The 18,008-nt window shown below is 36.3% G+C and overlaps 1 protein-coding gene across 4 annotated transcripts in view; it reads left to right on the plus strand.

Annotated features, from left to right (window-relative positions):
- RFX3 (regulatory factor X3) overlaps window positions 1-18,008 on the plus strand; it is a 302,075-nt gene that overhangs the window by 208,742 nt on the left and 75,325 nt on the right. For 3 of the 4 annotated variants that reach the window (XM_064579886.1, XM_054509150.2, XM_064579884.1), the window contains 2 exons: window positions 7,582-7,656; window positions 16,480-16,661. In XM_064579886.1, the coding sequence (XP_064435956.1) occupies window positions 7,582-7,656; window positions 16,480-16,661 (257 nt within the window). The remainder of the gene's footprint in view (window positions 1-7,581; window positions 7,657-16,479; window positions 16,662-18,008) is intronic. The other variant, XM_064579885.1, reaches the window with a different exon arrangement.

An 18,008-nucleotide genomic window follows, 5' to 3' on the forward strand; every position in this document is an offset into this window, starting at 1 on the left:
TTTAAGTAGGGTTACCTGGCACCATTGTAATGGATGCCCATCCTCTCCCTGCTTACTCTCCCTGAAGTAGTAATTGCAATCTGACCCTGACAAAGAAGAAAATTTTTGAGAATATTTTACTGCAGTGTTCCTCCAACTTGAGTGTGCCTTCTCTGGGGGCATTGACTAAATACATCACTGGAGCCCTCCCCCGGGGCTTTTGATTCAGTGTGCGGAAGGGTCCAAGATTTGCATTTCGTACAAGTGCCCGGGTGACTCCCCTAATACTGATCCAGGGCCACACTTGGAGAAACCCTCCGTTTTAGTGATTATGTAGACTAAATACAAAGTGAACATGTGCTTTAGTACTCGGAAGAATCTGCAAAAGGCATTTGAAATCTTACACATTTGAAAATGTAAACTTGGCCTTAAATCTTATCACTTAATTCTAACCCAGCAGGTTCCCAAAGGGTAATTCTAGCCCTGAGTGCTTATGGAATCGAAGTCTCAGAAAATAGTTTCATTGTCACAAACTGATAATGCCAGTCTTTCAGGTCCCGGTGAGGGAGGGCGGAGGGATGTGGGCTGTACAGACTGATCAGAGGAACCAAACCAGCAGTCTTGGTTTCAATCCACCAACTTAAGTCAGATATTCTCAGAACACATTCAATTTATGCAAGGTTTTTTAGCCAAATTTTTTTTTTCTTTTCCTCATAAATATTTCAGAATAGCTTCAGGTGGTACAAAACTGCCAAAACTTCATGTTGAAAGCATAACAATTTAAAATGTTTCTCTAAATGTCATAAAATTATGTGAATGGAGAAGATTTTATATAGACACTTGCAAGACCTAAAACTTCTTTGCTCTAAATGCTTAGGCATGTAAGATTAAGATTTCCTCATTAGCTACTTTCTGGTTCAAGAGGAGACAGAAACCAAAGCTGGCTGGGGGGGGGGGGGGGGTGTCATCTGGACATCTTTAATTTTTTTTAAGACTTAAAGGAACAACGTGTCCTGACTCTGTCAGCGTTAAGCTTCTTTTCAACATCACTGTGGTGCAATGTATTTCCATCTTGATTTCTGTATCATCTGAACGTATAAAAAGAGCAGTGTCATATTCAGAGCCTTAGCTTCAGGGGGAGTGTTACCATCTGCATTGTCAGGCCTCCTGGGCCCAAGAGACATCCTCAGTAGAGCCTTAGAAGAAGGGATCCAGTGACCTGCAGGGAGCTGATTTAACTGCTTAGTGCAGAGCATTCAAAGTTTTGGGGTCATAACCCACAATAAGAAATATCTTCGCACTGTGGCCCCATGCTCACACACACACACACACACATACGTACATTCATGAGCATGAGTACACATCTAGATGTATACACATATGTGATTGTGTATATACATGTGTCATTCATATACAGGTGTCTGAAACCAGAGTTCCACAGAATATTTACGCATACGCTGTGCAGGGACATCTCATTATTTTCTACTCTATTTGATTTCACTGATTTTCTAAAAAATGCCCGTCAGGACCCACATAATTAATGTCATAACCCACTAACGGGTTGCACCTTACATTCTGAAAAGCACAGCTTTGGGCAAATTGAAGAGGAGAGTGGAGCTTTAGCTTTGTTTTGTGTTCTTGTTTGTTGTTGTTGTGCTCTCAAAGGCACACACTTTGAAAAACACTGTGTTAGAGTGATTATAGAGACTAAATACAAAATGAAAGTGTTCTTTCCTCTGATGTTCCTGGTTGGAGTCCTTCCTGTAGGAAGTCCTTCCCACCCACCCCGCCTGTGCCCCATACATACACCAGGAGGCTGTCATTTCTAGCAGTATAAGTGTGGTGGCTACGTGTTCATGTTGGTCATCACAGATACTTTTTCTGAACAAAAGCCACCAAGTAGAAACATTTCTGCTTTACTTGATCTCAAAATGTGAAGTCTTAAGAGTTCAGGGGAGCAATTACCCCAAAGGAAATCTCCAGTCTTAAGTGTATTCTCTTGATTGAGTTTCTCTAAAGAATTTATCATTCTTTCACAAAGAAAAAAAAAATGCTGTGTTAATTGGTGAGGTTAATACAGTAACATGTATGAACAAGAAAATGCAATTATTATACATTAAAGATAGCTATTTTTGTGATGATTAAAATGTGACTATCCATTTAAAACTTTTTGTTGCCTTTAACTTGATCACTTTGAAATCATTTTCAAGTAATACTTAATCAATCATATTTAAACCCTTTTCTATTAGGAAGTAATTTTATTGTTTGTTAACAGTAAACCATTTAGCAAATGTTAATTTTGCAAGCCACTCCCCAGAAGAGTTTCATTTGATATATTTGATATTTTGATTTGAAATATTCCATGATTTGTATTTATGTTGTATTTGCATAAAATGAAAATGATATTGAACTTCGAGGGATAAGTCTTGTATTCCAGTCTCATATTTAATACATGTGTAATCTCAAGAAAATCCCTCAATCCCAGAGATCCTCAATTTTCTAATCTGTGAAAAGGAGATAATATTGCTTGCCTTTCCCACTTCACAAAGTTGCTCTGAAGATCGCAAGAGAATTAATGTAAAAAAGGCTTTATAAACCATAAAGCATTATAATATTACTTCTATTTTTAAATCACCTTCTTTAACAGTTCTAGAAAGGAAATAGCTTCTACCAAGAGACCAATTTTAATTATAGTGGTAGTTGAATATATCAATCTTGACCTTTAATCTTTAAAATAGATTAAAAAGCCATTTCAGAGTCAAGAGAATGTGCCTTGACCTATAAAGCCAGTGAATAAGGTGATATAATTATTCTTTTTCCTTCTGCCTTATTAGCATGTAGTGGAATGACTGGTTGATATTTACATTAAGAGAGAGCCCTAATTGTCCACAGTGTGATACTCTATTTGAGTCATTGTATAGGCATACATAAATGGATATATAAATCACATGTCCAAGGGGGCCTCTTTTTTATCCTGTCTAACTCATGCAAAAGACTCGGCACCTCTTCACATTTTCCTGCATTTTAAACTGCAGTTTACCTTTTTGACATTACCCACTGCCCCTAAATGAACTCTGTGCTCCAGCCAGCCTTGATTACTCGTACCTGGAGTATCTGGGAGCGGTAGAGCTTTTACTGAAGATTTTGTAGGGGAAAAAGCTGAGACTTTAGCATCACACTCTCCAGAGCACAGTCACTCAAAGCCTCTTTGTACTTCTCTTTTCTCACCAGTCTGCCCATTCTTTGCACGGGTGAGGTGGACGCTGACCTCCGTCTTCCCAGATCCCCACCTCCTGTAAACCTCCCGATCCACCAGCAGAGCACCTAAGCCTGAGAGCAACTCAGCAAAACAAGGGGCCATCCTATAGTAATAAAAGGGCCATCCATAATGTTATGGGGATCGATAGATACCAATGGTAAATAATAATGGGGAATTATAAATGATGGGGAAAAATGGTTTTTTTCTTATTTCATCTTTGTCTTTAAAAGTATTTGCTGCCTTAGAAAAAGTACAATATTGTTCCCTTCTTTGAGCTTGGGAGGACATCCAGACACCATCTGACCCCCTCTTCTCCTCTTCCCATCCTCTTTTCCTAAGGGCTTGGGTGGGACTTTCCTCTGAAGTCCTTTTTGGGATACTGATTCTTGGTTGGATATTGTACAAGCCTCAGGGTGACCCTGGGTGGTTGGAGACTCTCCCCCTGTCCTCGGTTCCAACAAGGCAGCATTAGCATTGTAGTGACTTTAAAAGAGTTTGGAGCCTGGGTATGAGGCCACATGTTTGTCATACTGTGTATCTATCCCCCATCAGATCATAGGTACCCTATCCCCTTTAAGGCCTTCTTAGAGGGTTTGCTCTCTTTTTGTAGGAGCTCCACTGAGTTTTGTTATTGTTTTTTGTTCGTTTGTTTGTTTTTTCCTCCTGGATATGAAATACAGCACCTCCCTGGCCTCTTCTGAATTTCTGATCCTAATTGCTGAGAAATCAGGAAAGACTTCCTTCACTGATGCAATCTGCCACAGATGTATAAACTTGCTATACTCTCAAAGTAACAGGGGTTTCTTCTGCCTTACAGAGACCATGGTTTTTTTTTCTTTCTTAAATCTACCATGCACACACACACACACACGCATACACACACAAAATCTGCCACCCAAGAACTAAGGTTTGCTTGTTGTCATGTGGTCAGATTTTTATCACAGTTGTAATCATGCTACTTTCTGTACCAGAAGTGAAGTAGCTGGTATGGTCTCTAACTAGCACTTCAGCCTTAGTATGGGGTGTCTTTTGCCCAAGTGAAGGAAACCCACTTACACCATTCCCTGGCTTTCAGTCTTTTGAGAACTCAGTGTTTGGTTGGGGAAGCTGAGTGTTACACCTGTATTCATTTTAATCCTCTAGTGACTAACTGGTGACGCAATCCCAAACATTTTTTTTTTTTTTAATATAGCGGCTGGTGTCCCTTTACTCTTTCTTCACCCAAGTTAAGCTTCACTGGCAGCAAAACTCCCAGGGGTCCCTGCTCCCTGATGAAGCGTGATTTCTCTGAATCGTCTTCAGGTCAATGGTCAATGACTCTCTCAGCGAGGTTCTCCATGCAGTCCCCATTTTTCACATGATGCTCAGTAGTACCTTGTCATACAACACACTGCAAAGAGATCTTTGCATCTTCCTGCTGCCGTGTGGTCAGAAAGAAATCTGGCTTATGAGTGGAGGAAGTTCTCATTACCTGCGCGTTGACTCTTCAGACTTGGCTAGGCATTCTGTGGGGGCTGTCTCTGAGGCTTGGAGACCACATGGGATTCCCAGAGCTGGAGAACGTCTCATTTATCTTTCTTGCTTTTTCCTGCCACTCCAGTGAGATGCAGCAGCCTGCCTAAACCCAGCGCAAAATCCTCTTCTCCCATTGCTGAAAATATGTTTGCAGGAGGATGGAAGCAAGGTTTCCTGTCTTTGGCGGAGAACCACCCCCAGAGTCAATTCCCATTCTCATGGGAGCCCTGTGTTAAGCTGGTGAATCTGGAGAGTTTTAAAATCGTCCCTAGTATAGTGATGAGGATCTTCTTTTATCTTCCAGAAAGACTGATTTTTCTAGGAAGTCATGTGCCCAGATTGTCGGGAATGGACAGCCGTTTCTTACCTGCTCTTTCACACGGGGAGTTTCTTGGTGTCATTCACCCCAGTAATCCTACTTAATGCTCTGAAAACCTGTCTCTCCAGGCCGGACATCTCATTTCGGATGGAGCATCCCACCATTTGATCTCAGAAGAGTTGCTATAGCTTCTTAGCTGATTATGAGGCAATAGTCCAGGGTCACCTGAACCAGCCTCAACTCCCAAGCACCACATATCCTAGCAGCAGATAATTGCAGAGAGGATGTGTAAACTCCTGGTGATTCAGTTTCAGGATGATTATTCAGTAAGAGGTACAACTGGGCACTGAACCTTAGTTCAGAGCATTGACTTTTCAAAAAATAACCTCCTGTATAATCATCGTCTAAAGCCTCACTGGTTTAAGGAAGAAATGGAAAATGTCTACCATGCCCACTTTTTAATGATAAAAAACAGCGACCACGAATCCTTTTAGTCCTAAAGAAATTAAAATTCCTGATTAATAAACACACACAGACCTGGATTTCACCATCACCACTGCAGTGACACCTCTGATCATTTTCACCTTTCATCTCAACATGGAGAATCACACGACGCAGGTCGTTTTATTTTTGTTTAGTAGACTGAAATAGAACTTCGAATTCTCCACGCTCAAACTTGAAAGAAAATGTGGGCATTGTAGTAAATTAGACTTCTGAGTGAATTCTTCATAGAAGTGATCTAAAGTCACATAAGGGGGAGGCTTTTCAGCTCTTTTTTTGATATATGTGTTCTCTTTGAAAACAAGAACACTTATGGATGCCCTTTTAAGAGACCCACTACCGAGGTCCTTTATAGTTTTGCAGTTTAACATTTTAGTAAAATGCTTGTTTACTCATTACCCTTTACATTTACGTTGCTCTTTCTGTAATGTGTCTTTTTTCACTAGTATGATATCACCTTCTTCAGTTGATTTTCAAATAGGATGGTAAACTATGTGACCATTCCACCCAGCAGGGAGAGTGTTTTAGAAGCCAGCTTACTTAATTTTGTGATCCAAAAGAAATTAACAGTGAAACAAATTGTATTACATCATCTTATGAATTACTATAATCTTTATTTTAAGAATCTTTTTTTCTATAATTTCTAGCCTCACATTTTTGTCAGTATTCTATCTTATTAACTCTAGGGAGGAAGAACCAGTAACTTGTGGAAATAACATAAAATAGAATGAAAGCTATTTAAGTTCCCAAGTTGCTTGGAAGAAAATTGGATTTAATGCTGATATAATTGCGACTGGACAGTCTGTGGATAGAGTTCCACCAGAGAGCAATTGGGAAGTTGATGGGGAAAAAAAACTTTGCTATGGACATTGCCGTCCACCGTTTTTGTGTTGGTGGGAAGACATGGTATGTGAGAATTTCAAGGTATCGTTAATTTCCATAGCCACTGTAAAATAGAAGTAAGTTAACTACATTTGAAAACACTAAGTATTCTTTATAGCTCCTTCTACTGATATGTAGATTTGATCACACAGTAGAAATAAAAGTAATGAAATCAATTTTCTCTCTTACATAATGTGATTTTTAAATTTAACTTTAGTTAATATTGTTAATATAACCCAGTAACCAAATAGAGTGTGTTCAGAACCTGATTTTATGGTACGTGCCCTAGCACTAGGAGCCAAGACATAGACATCTTCCAATATGAGGTTATCAAGAGGGCATCCCATTTATTACTGGCACCTGCTGTTTAATTACGATGCTATGATTGCTCGTGGTATGCTGAGATTACATGGCGTAAAACTGTTTCTGTGGTTGTCTTTTTCTTTGTTGATTCTGAATTATTTTCTCTTTTTTGTTCCATTTCTGCTGTCATTTCTAATAGCTCTGCCTCACCACCACTTCCTAAAATATAATGTAGGGGCCATGATTACATCGTAGTGTTTGTTCATACTAATGACCCTCCGCTTCCAAATTTTAATACAAGGTTAAGAGAGGAATGGGTAGAGTTAGTAGCTTTTGAACTTTAATGAAGGGGTCTTTGTACATTTGCATTAAAATACTAATGCATGTTAAACACAAAATCTGCAGGGTAATTTTTCTTTCATGACAAAATAGAGCAAATATTAAATACCCTTTAGGTGGGAGACTATTTTAGAGTGGTTACCATCCCACATCTTGAACTCTGAAAGTCAAGAACATTTTCTCATAACTAGAAAGAATCCACTGGGGTTCCTGATCTTCAGGCCTCCATTCTGATCATCATTACAGAATGTTTAAAAAAAGGGTGTACTTTTTGCGATCGGGCTTTTCATTAGTGTGTCTATTTTTATTTTATTCTCTGGGGGGTGGGGCGGGAAGATGGGGGAAAGACACATTTAGTTGAGAGCTGTTCATTAGCCACCATTGAAGAAGAAATTGAACTTTAGAGAATCTATCAAAAATTCTCTGGTGAGCCTTTTATTACTATCTTGTCTTGAGCCCTTTTTTTAATGACATCTATTATCAGATTGAAATGGCGATTGAGACGCTGCAAAAGTCTGACGGTCTGTCCACTCACAGAAGCTCTCTCCTCAACAGCCATGTAAGTTGCCTCTTCTTCATGTAAACTAATCTCTTGCTTGTTCTGCATGTGTTGCTTGCTTCTAAATGCTTGTTTTATTTATTTATTTATTTTGCTTCTTAACCTTCCTTTCTCAGCCCCCTATGATCTCTGTATCCCTTAATGGCTATTTTATACAGTGGAATATCTAAAAAAAACAAAAAAAACCAACAAAAAACAAAAATGCAAAAATGGAGGTCCCGATATACTGCTTTACTAGGTTTTTGTGCTGTTTTGGTACAGATGTAACATTTCCAAGTTAATACCGAGCTGCCATTTACTTGTGAAAATTAATTAATGGGGATTTTCAATATTTAAAGTTTTCTGGTTTGATATTAATTGTGAAGCAAATGCTTGTGATCCGCATCTCTGTGTCCGAAGCAGGGAAACAGTCGTGTCTACTTGTATGACCAGTAATATTCTTTAAGTGGAAAAAGATGATTAATACCCAACGCAATGGTAAACTGTCTGAAAATGATTTATTTACCAGTAAGACTATATAAGATAGGCAAGAAACTGACCTAGGTGAGCTCAGGTCCTGAGACCTCCAGAAAAATGAAGCTGGGCCAAGAGAAGAAATGAGACTCTAGATAAGCCATAAATTGCTAATAATTGAGATTAAACAGGATCATTGTTACTATTTCTTGATGCTTTTAACTGTTACCAGATGCAGCCATCACTGTAACACTGGTAAGTCTGAGAAGAACAATGACAGTTTTGTGAAACTATAAACATTTTCAAATTTCGGGGAACCAATGGAAATGATGATTAAAAATTATTTTGTTGTCATGATTTCTGAATATATGGGAAAAAGTAAATAGAACTATGACTTACCTGTTTTAGACAGATCTTCTGCTAAAGTAATATCAATGACAATACACTAAAAATTAGTTTGTCCTCCCAACTGACAATGTATTCTTAAACTGAGAGATAAGTTATTATGATTTTTACATTCTTCCCCATATTTTGTGAGTGAAAAGTCTAAAATTGGATCACCCAACTGAAATGAGATATTGTTATTTTTTCAATAAACCTAAAACCTTTAGTTTGCAGATAATATTTTCACGTGCTTTTTAAATAATTGACTTTTCAAAGATTTAAATTTTATATTCCCACATAACACTAAATACTTCCATGTGTTTTACACATTTGTTTTTAGATGAATATTGTGTGTTCTTTCTTGTTCAAGGGGAAGTATCATGGCAAATAAAAACAGGTTAGCCAATTTGGAGAATGTCTGCAATTCTGTTGAAAATTATAGATTGTAAATCTCAAAATAATATATGTTTTGGCCTTTCTTTTTGAAACAGTTTAAGGAATGTGATTTTTTTCCCCCTTGTCTGAAAATTTGTATGCAATATGTCACTCTTTTATATGTTTCATCAGTATATCCCTGCTGTGTTAGCATGAATTTATAGTTGTGATAAAAGGCTGGTTTAATGTACACTATTAGGGTGTATGTTTTTAGGGGGTTGGTAATGACTAACTGGTGTTTGTGTTTTGAAAATGGCAAGTAAAAATGTTGTTCACTTTTAGTCAAAAATGTACAGGGACATAAGGGAAAAAAAAAACACCTGACGTTTACAGTTACCTTTTTGAGCTATCAGACTTCTAAGAAATTGTGTTTTGTTATTCAATTCATATCTCATTTTCACTTGAATTATGCAGTTTAGTAAAATATATGATATGTTTAATTTTAACTTAAATTCGTATATTTATTAGTATTCCATGAACAATAATGCAGGCATAAGAACATTTTTTTTGTATATTTTTGTTGATTTGTTGGAAACTCTTCAGATATGTTGGGGTTTCTTTGAGATTATTAGTCTCTTGTAAAACTCACGAAGTAATATTTAATGTTAATGAATGTTTGGCTTAAGCTGCACAAACAACAAATAAATGTGTTACTCTGTGACTTCATATTTTTTATTACATAGCACGGCAACTCTTCCATAGTGTTTTCCAACCGCCAGAGACCTTTCAGTATATACGGTGGACATAAAGGCATAAATGTTGCGAATGCAGTGATAATCTCTCTCTAGATGTCCTGATTTGTTTTTATTACACCTCTGAGGCAGTTAAATTCATTAAACGCACATTTATGGTCAAGTCTTTAGAAATACCAATGATTCTACAGACGGTATAGAAACAGTAAAGGAAGGATCATGTCTCTGCTGACCAGTCAGGTTTCTCCCTGAAGACATAACAAGAATCCTGTTGTTTTTCTGTCCGTGGAAAGTTAGTGATGCTCCTAATTTTTGTTAGATTAAGCCAAATAACTGGAATAAGCTACTGCATGTGTTCTAGTTGATAACCACCTGCTAAGGGCATTTTAAATTCTGTTGATTTAATTGGTGATGTTCACCTGTAAAGAAAAATTTTAGTGGAGAAGTTCTTAAAAAAAATATCCTTAATATCTTAAATGTCAGTAAACCATAAGTTACCTTTATCCTTCACTATATAGGACATAATATAGACTCATTTGAGGTTTGTGGGATTCTTTAAAGTGGACATGAATCCAACCTTATGATGATACTTCCCTGACTTATCAGTTACTACAGAGGATCGATTTCAGCAGGGAAAAAATTAGGAGAACTGATTAATACTTTGTGTCCTATAGTTAGTAGTTTCAAAAGTGGCATCTTAATCATGATTTTTGAGCAGAAAGTCTGTTGTCATTCTATTTTGGAATATGGGATAGAATGGGTTTCCTATTTTCCCTTTAGACATTTGATTATTCACAGTAATTCAGAAAATTCTTATTAGGGTTAAACCAAATAAATAATCTCCTGTCAGTAGAATCCAACATGATTACTTTGTTTTTCACCTTTCTTTCTACGTATTAGAAGACAGAGTGGGGTGGAGTGGGGTGTTGAATTTTGTGTCCCCTTTTCTTACCCTTAAGAGTACTTAGTACTGCTACTCCGTTTTTATCATTATCTTGCTATTATCCTCCAAGTTGAAATGTATATATACTTCTCAGTTTCATACCGTATATAGCGCCCCACTCAGAAATTGAGTATAATTACACTGAGTGCCATGTTTTTTTTCTATTATTGTCAATATTCACATAATGGCAATTATTTCAGTAGTAACACCATGCAGGCAGACAGTAAATACATACTGACAAGTTAAAGTCCCAAGATAGTAAGGACTTTATATGTTTTGTCCACTGATGCATCCTTGGTACCTAGAGCAGTACCTGGTACGTGGTAGAAGTTTCCTAAATATTTGCTCAATGGATGAACCTAAGAAACAAGTAATAGAAGGGAACAGACCTTATCTTACCTTCAGTATTCTCAGTACCTTTGCCTGTCATGTGTACATTTATTGGGGGACTCATGCATGCGTTGTTTTGTTATCAAGCATGCTTCTAACAGTTTGTTTATGAACATCGTTGGCATAGAGTGGCCTTCTCCCTGCATACCATTTGAGTGAAAGTATATGATCACTCAATCACTGCCCCACAGGCAACCTTCAGTTTAAGAATAGACAACTTTGTTTCTCTCCAAATAATCTAATCCTTCAAAAAAATTATAGGCAGGGGTGATATCACTCATCTCCTTGTATTTTAGAATGGTACTTTTGATTTAGCTTTACAGAATTCACTCTATTAGTATAATAATTTTTACTTAAATATTTTTATTTCCAAATCTTTTGTATGTGAAGATGCATTGGGGCTAAATGATGTATATCATCTGCCTAAAACAGACTATCATTGCAGACTTAAGTTTATTTTATACTCCTTCTCAATGGTAATTAATATAAATTGGCACTTAATGATTATTTTGTATCCAGTGTAAGGTATTTTAGATTGCAAATTTGAACACAGAAATGTTCTTAAACTAATTGTTCCCAATTTCCACATAATGTTCTTGAACTTGTGCATTTTTAAGAAATTCCATCTAAAGTATATAAAAAGCATTAGGTATTTATTTTTTATACCTTTTACAATGTAGCAAGTTGTTGTTTTATGATTTTTGCTGATTTTAGCTACTGAAATATATTCAGCTCAAAGCAAACCCTTGTTTTATACTCACTTTCCCTTGACTTTGGTGTATTGTAAATATAAGTTATGACAGAAATAAGACCTGTCAAAATGCATATCATCAGTGAACTGAACTTCAAATGAATCCTAATGGATAATAATCCATCTGGGAAAAAATGCCAAATGTTACATTTAGATGTTAATTGGGGAATGCAGTATGTATTTTTTTTTAATTTGTCAATCAGTATTTCCCTTTGGGAAAAATAGGAACTGTTCATCTTCCTTAATCTACCCTGATTAATATAGATTAAATGCAAAGGTTGAAAGATGCAATTATCTTGGTTTCCACCCTTACATGAATTTGTGTTAGTTCATTAGTAGAATAATCAAGTTTTAAAGATAAAGGTTAAAAGTTCCTACGGTATTTTATGGGCTTTTAAAAACCATAGATGTAAACAAATATTTTATGGCATTTTATAACAGAGTAAAAGAAACAGTAATAGTTTAGCTCCAAATTGCTAAATGTTAAGGATATTGAATTTTAGTGTCCAAAGGGATTTTATTAAAAACAAAACCCAAGGAAACTATACCTTGTAACAAGCCTTAACTTCCCTTGGGCAGCACAAGAGGTGTATGCCTTTAGGTTACACTTAGCCCAGGTTTCTCTCACAACAAAATTAATCCTTTCATATACTGTGTTTCAGACTCAAATATCTGATTTACAATTTCATCACTGTGTCAAAACTTGAAGGTGAAATAACTGGCATGTAGAATGCACATGATAATCCCCTGCTGAATCTCAGAATCTAAGCGATAGCTCCTAAACCGATGTCCACTTATAGAATGAGCTAAGGAGCACTACACTTAGGTGGTAGAGTTGTCCCCAGGTTTCCTAGCTGGAGCCTCCAGCCTTCAGGGTTTTTTACCTCCACTCAGTCTCCTGCTCTTCCAAGCGATCTCCAGCCTTCTGGCAAGGAATAAATGTTCTTCCTCCTGCAAATAAGGGGCAGGGAATGAAATGTACCTTTGCTACTGTCAAAGTTATGGTCATCCGAACACCCACTCTTCCAGAGTTTTTCAAATCAACTGATGTTGTTGACACGTACATACACACACATATTGCAAATAAACTCAGATTTTTTTTTAAAGAACTGGCTTGGAAATGAAGAGTCTATAAGAATATAAAATTGGGGGCTCCTGGGTGGCTCAGTCGTTAAGCGTCTGCCTTCGGCCCAGGTCATGATCCCAGGGTTCTGGGATCGAGCCCCGCATCGGGCTCCCTGCTCGGCGGGAAGCCTGCTTCTCCCTCTCCCGCTCCCCCTGCTTGTGTTCCCTCTCTCTCTGTGTCTCTCTCTGTCAAATAAATAAAATCTTTAAAAAAAAAAAAAGAATATAAAACTGTATACAATAAAAGAAGTTTGCAAAGTAGTCAGTCCAGATTTTTTTGACTTGCTGAGCATTTCAGAGGACCATGTAGCCAATCCAGTAAAAACTTCATTTTCTCTATTCATTTGGGGCTTGAGTAATATTATCCAGGCTTCGAAGTGTTTTAAGACAACTTTGCTGTCATTATCTCACTATTTCTGTGGAAAGTTTTCTTTGATTAAGAATGGTCTGATTAACTCTTTTATATATGTAAACATACCTTTGGACTCAAAATACTTTCTGTTGAACTTCAATATTTGCACTAGTTTTCACTTTTATAAAAGACATCTTAAGATCATACCCTTCAAATATTTTATTATTAGATTTGCTTTTCAGGTTTTTTTTAATCTACAAGACAGTTTCTTTATCACGAGAAAATAGTAAACTGTCATTTTTAGATACCTGTCTTTACATTTAAGTAATTAAATATTGCAAGAAAACTAGTAAACATTTGAGGCAGTTTACGGAAATTTTCTATTTGTATCTCATTAAACAAAGTATTTTTATTTGCTTTATAGCTTATTGAAAGTATTTTGCATCAGATCTATTTTTACCAGTTGCATACTTTGGGTTATAAAGTTCATGTTATAAAATCATTTTCCATTTCTGAAAAAAGAATATCCTTTCAATTAACATTTCCTATGTAGATCTGTGTTCTGTTCATTAGCAAAGAAAGAGATATTTTATTTTTATTTATTTATTTTTGTTAAAAATCATATTACTTTGACTTTGACAGTATGCCTTATATGAGGAAGCAAAGATAATATATATACAAACATATTTTTGGTATTTTTGACTTACACGTGTTGTGTGTTCCATGCTTATGGATGTGAACACTTCATTAGTTCAGCTGCAAAATACTGTTTTCCCAAAAATATATAGAGTTTTTTATACGTTTGCCTTTCTGAGGATTCTTTTTTGGTGTTTCCTTTATATTCCCTCATCTCAAGAAACTGAACTTCTCAGAGAATATTCCTTTCTATGTTTCTAGAGTCTCTGCCCTATATTTCTAGATTCTCTATATATTTAGAATACCAGTGGAAGGCTTCATCTAGTATATGCTCACAAAAAAAGAGCTAGCATTTCTGGGAGATATGGTTCACTAGAGCTTCCCCAACACCATTCAAGTGAGGAAGCAATGCCTTCAGATGCCATTCATCTTACTGCTGCACGTGGATGAATTGTACGAGGCAGGTTTGTAGGGCCATATTTTGTGTGTCATCGACTTCAGTTGCCTTCATAATCTACAGACTCTGAATCTGAAAATTTATGAAGAAATGCTAGAGACATCCTGACCCACTGTGGTAGGCAGAATACTAATCTGAACCTTAATAACTGGATTTTTCAATCATTTTTTCCCCTCTCTTTTATATGCAATGAATATGGATAAGTGAACTTAACTCTGTGTGTTATTTAGAATACTCAGAAATCCCATGTCTCTGGAAAACACCTTTACTGACAGTCAGGTTACAGTTAATTCATCTCTAAAGAATTCTTTTGACCTTTAATTTTTCTGTCGTTATGTAAATGAACGTTTATTTTGTATAACCTTTTTAAAAGGGAGGGTTGTATATGTTATAGAGGCAATGGGTATGTTTAAACGTACATATTCATATGCATAAGTGTTCACGGAGAACTTCAAGATTCCCTGACCAGAACATGAACTTTATTTGTAGAAGTACTCTGCTCTGGGGGCGCCTGGGTGCTCAGTCGGTTAAGCGTCCCACTCTTGATCTCAGCTCCGGTCTTGATCTCAGGCTTGTGAGTTCAAGCCCCTTGTTGGGCTCCACACTGGGTGTGGAGCCTACTTAAACAAACAAACAAAAAAGTACTCCGCCCTAACTTGTAGACTTGGTGCCCATATTTTCTGAGCCAACATCAGTGTGAGTTTAGTGACGTAAGTTTAATTAAATGAAGTTTAATGCTTAAATATAAGCATCATGTAGGAATATTTGAAATTAAAATGGTTCTGGGCAATTCAGCTGTCATAGTTAAAGGCAATAATTCTAAAATATTTTTAATGAATTTTCTTACTAAGAGTCTGAGAGTTCAGGTTCTGAGTTTGCTCACGAATCTTAAAATATATAAGCAAATGCTTTAATATATTTGAGTGTCCGTATTGTCTTTTTTGGAATATGATCCTAAATTCCTAGAGGACAGGAGTGAGATCATATTCATTTCTACATCACTAGGTGCCTAGCACGTTGACTGGCTCATAGTTGATGCGCCAGGAATTCTTGGGCTCTCATGACTTAAGTTTAATTTAAATTGCATGTAAAAATATCACTTCTTTATCACACCTCTTATATATGGCATGGAAATTTTGTTGAGACAAGTTATGTGAAGTATTTGCTGCTTTACGGAAATAACAACCAGTATGCAAGTAATCAGCAAACGTGTGCTGGGAACCCAATCAGGCTCTGAGACAATCTGTGACCTTAAGAAAGTCATTTAAATCTATTTCATTTCTCTTTTATAAATAAGTGAATGAACGAGTTAATAATTTCATTTTCCTACTGTTGATATTCAGTAATACATACCTACATTATATTTTCTAAAATTTTTTTGCACTTGCTATACTTTAAAGATTATTTTTAAAAAATACAGGACAACATAAACCTTTAAAATGTGAACTACAGACCGAGAAAATGTTGCTTTACCAACTACCATTGTAATGTGTCTTCCAAAATTATGAAGAAACATAGCAGGGAGGTAGCAAAACTCCAATGATTGTAATAAAAGATTGCTTTTCGAAAGTTACATAATTTTTTTTTTTAATCAGTGTCTAATGAATTTCTTTCCTTCTGGGGAAGAAATGACTGGATTTTTTCCTTTCTGCTTACAGAATTGGACACAGTAGATAATACCATTGTTGTCCTGTTTGAGTAAATTACATAGGTCAATTAAAATTCTATGTAAATGAATAGAAACTTAATACAAAAACTCATACCAGGCAGCCTGCTGTTCATGTGTTAAAACAAACTAACACTAAAGCCATATTACGTGCCACGCTGCCAGGCTTACAAACATGTCTTGTACTGTAGCAATTATAAATTGTATTTACAACCGGTTAATGGGATTATCTGAATTCCCCAAAGAGGTGTTTGTCTACAAAATTGCAATCAATACAGGGAATATTAGTGTTCTTTACATGTGCTTGAATGTTTGAAGGAGTGGACATGGTCTGAGGTCATAAATTATGTTCAGCAATGCACACTTCCCAGAGTTTTCAAGGTCAGATTATACCAGCCTGTGAATTACAACAGTTTACCGTATTACAAGGCTTGGTGAAGATCTTCTAAGTATTTCTGGGTATTGTATTTATAGTGGCTTGTGGACATTTTGGTAAATTATCTGGTTTCTCTGTGTTTACCCTGTCTTATTTATACTAGCTCCAGTGGCTATTGGACAATTACGAGACCGCAGAAGGAGTGAGCCTTCCCAGAAGCACGTTGTACAACCACTACCTACGACATTGTCAGGAACACAAACTGGACCCAGTCAATGCTGCTTCTTTTGGAAAACTAATAAGGTCAATTTTTATGGGATTACGAACCAGGAGATTGGGAACTAGGTTAGTACGAAAAAATAAGATCACAAACTAATCCCTCTCTTTCAAACTAAAGCAGTTCAATATATCGTTGGAGCAAAAGTGCTTGATTATGGATAACATATAAAGAAAAAATAAGGAAATAGCTCAATTTATACAGTCTCTCATTATCCGGGGAATACTGTGAAGCCAGAACGATGCACTGTCTTAAATGTAACTGAGCACAGCTTTGAGAAGAGTTGATTCTCACATCATCCAGAAATCAGCAAGTCAAACTGTTAGTGGAATATTTGCACATGGTGCCTTAAAAATTAATATATATCACTATTTTCTCTTTTTAAAAATAATCAGACTAGAGATGAGTAAGGGATGTAGTCAATGGAAAACTATGTATCTCTTGACTCTGGCAAAAATACATTGAAATGTCTTTATAAATAACTCTTCTATTTGAATAGAGTGAGAAATTAAAGCTGAGGTTTTCTTTTCATTTCTGGAGATCAGTTAAAAATCATTTGGTGAACTTGAAAAATTGGGGAGTTTGAAGCCCTCAGTAATGACATGGTCCTTTTTAACCTCTTATTAGCCTTTTTTAAACTCTTGACTGTGAAACCATACATGTGTAGAAGTAAAAATGTAGTATGCTTCTGTTGCACAGAAACCAATAATGTGAAAGAGATTCTTAGTTTCTCATTTCTTTCCTTTGGAAAGAGATATGAGTGTTTTTACTAATCAAAATATCATGAACATAATACTTGGAACTGTAGAGTTTCATTTTGGGACTTTCTCTAATTTTTACAAATTATCATAACATAATTATTTTAAGAAGCTGGGCAGAAGGATATGGATGTTTTCGATTTCCTAAATCCTACAGCAATCCATATTAAAAAGTATAAAAATAAAGATGCTACGCTATATAACATTAGATGATACACCCCTCATTGGTTTTTAAGTCACAGCTTCCTAGTATTCTAGTGAAGAGTATTTAATATTGTTAATGAAACAAAGAGACCCTTGGTAATTGACTTCATTGTAAATGTATGCTAAAAAAAAGGGGGGGATGTCTCAGATTTATGGCATTGACGAGGTCTGTATGTATTCAGAGTGTGAATACTCCTTTCTGTTGCATTTCAGATGATTGTATCTTCAGGTTGCTGGAGGTTCAGTTCTCTCATAAATATATTTTCTTCTACCTGTACTTGAAAAGATAGTATACTTTAAACTGGAGAATATGATTGTCTATTACGGGTGGAGGAACTAAAGCTTTCAGTCCCTTGAAAAAAGCTCTTTGTCTCTCTCATATTTTTCCCCCCAGAGCCACAAAAATCATTATTTGGGGATCTAACCTACTATCCCCTCGCCAAAGGCTCAGTA

The sequence above is a fragment of the Mirounga angustirostris genome, unplaced genomic scaffold (genome assembly GCF_029215605.1).
Source record: "Mirounga angustirostris isolate CCGP_5_RB_7025 unplaced genomic scaffold, mMirAng1.0.hap1 SCAF_15, whole genome shotgun sequence".
Taxonomy (NCBI): domain Eukaryota; kingdom Metazoa; phylum Chordata; class Mammalia; order Carnivora; family Phocidae; genus Mirounga; species Mirounga angustirostris.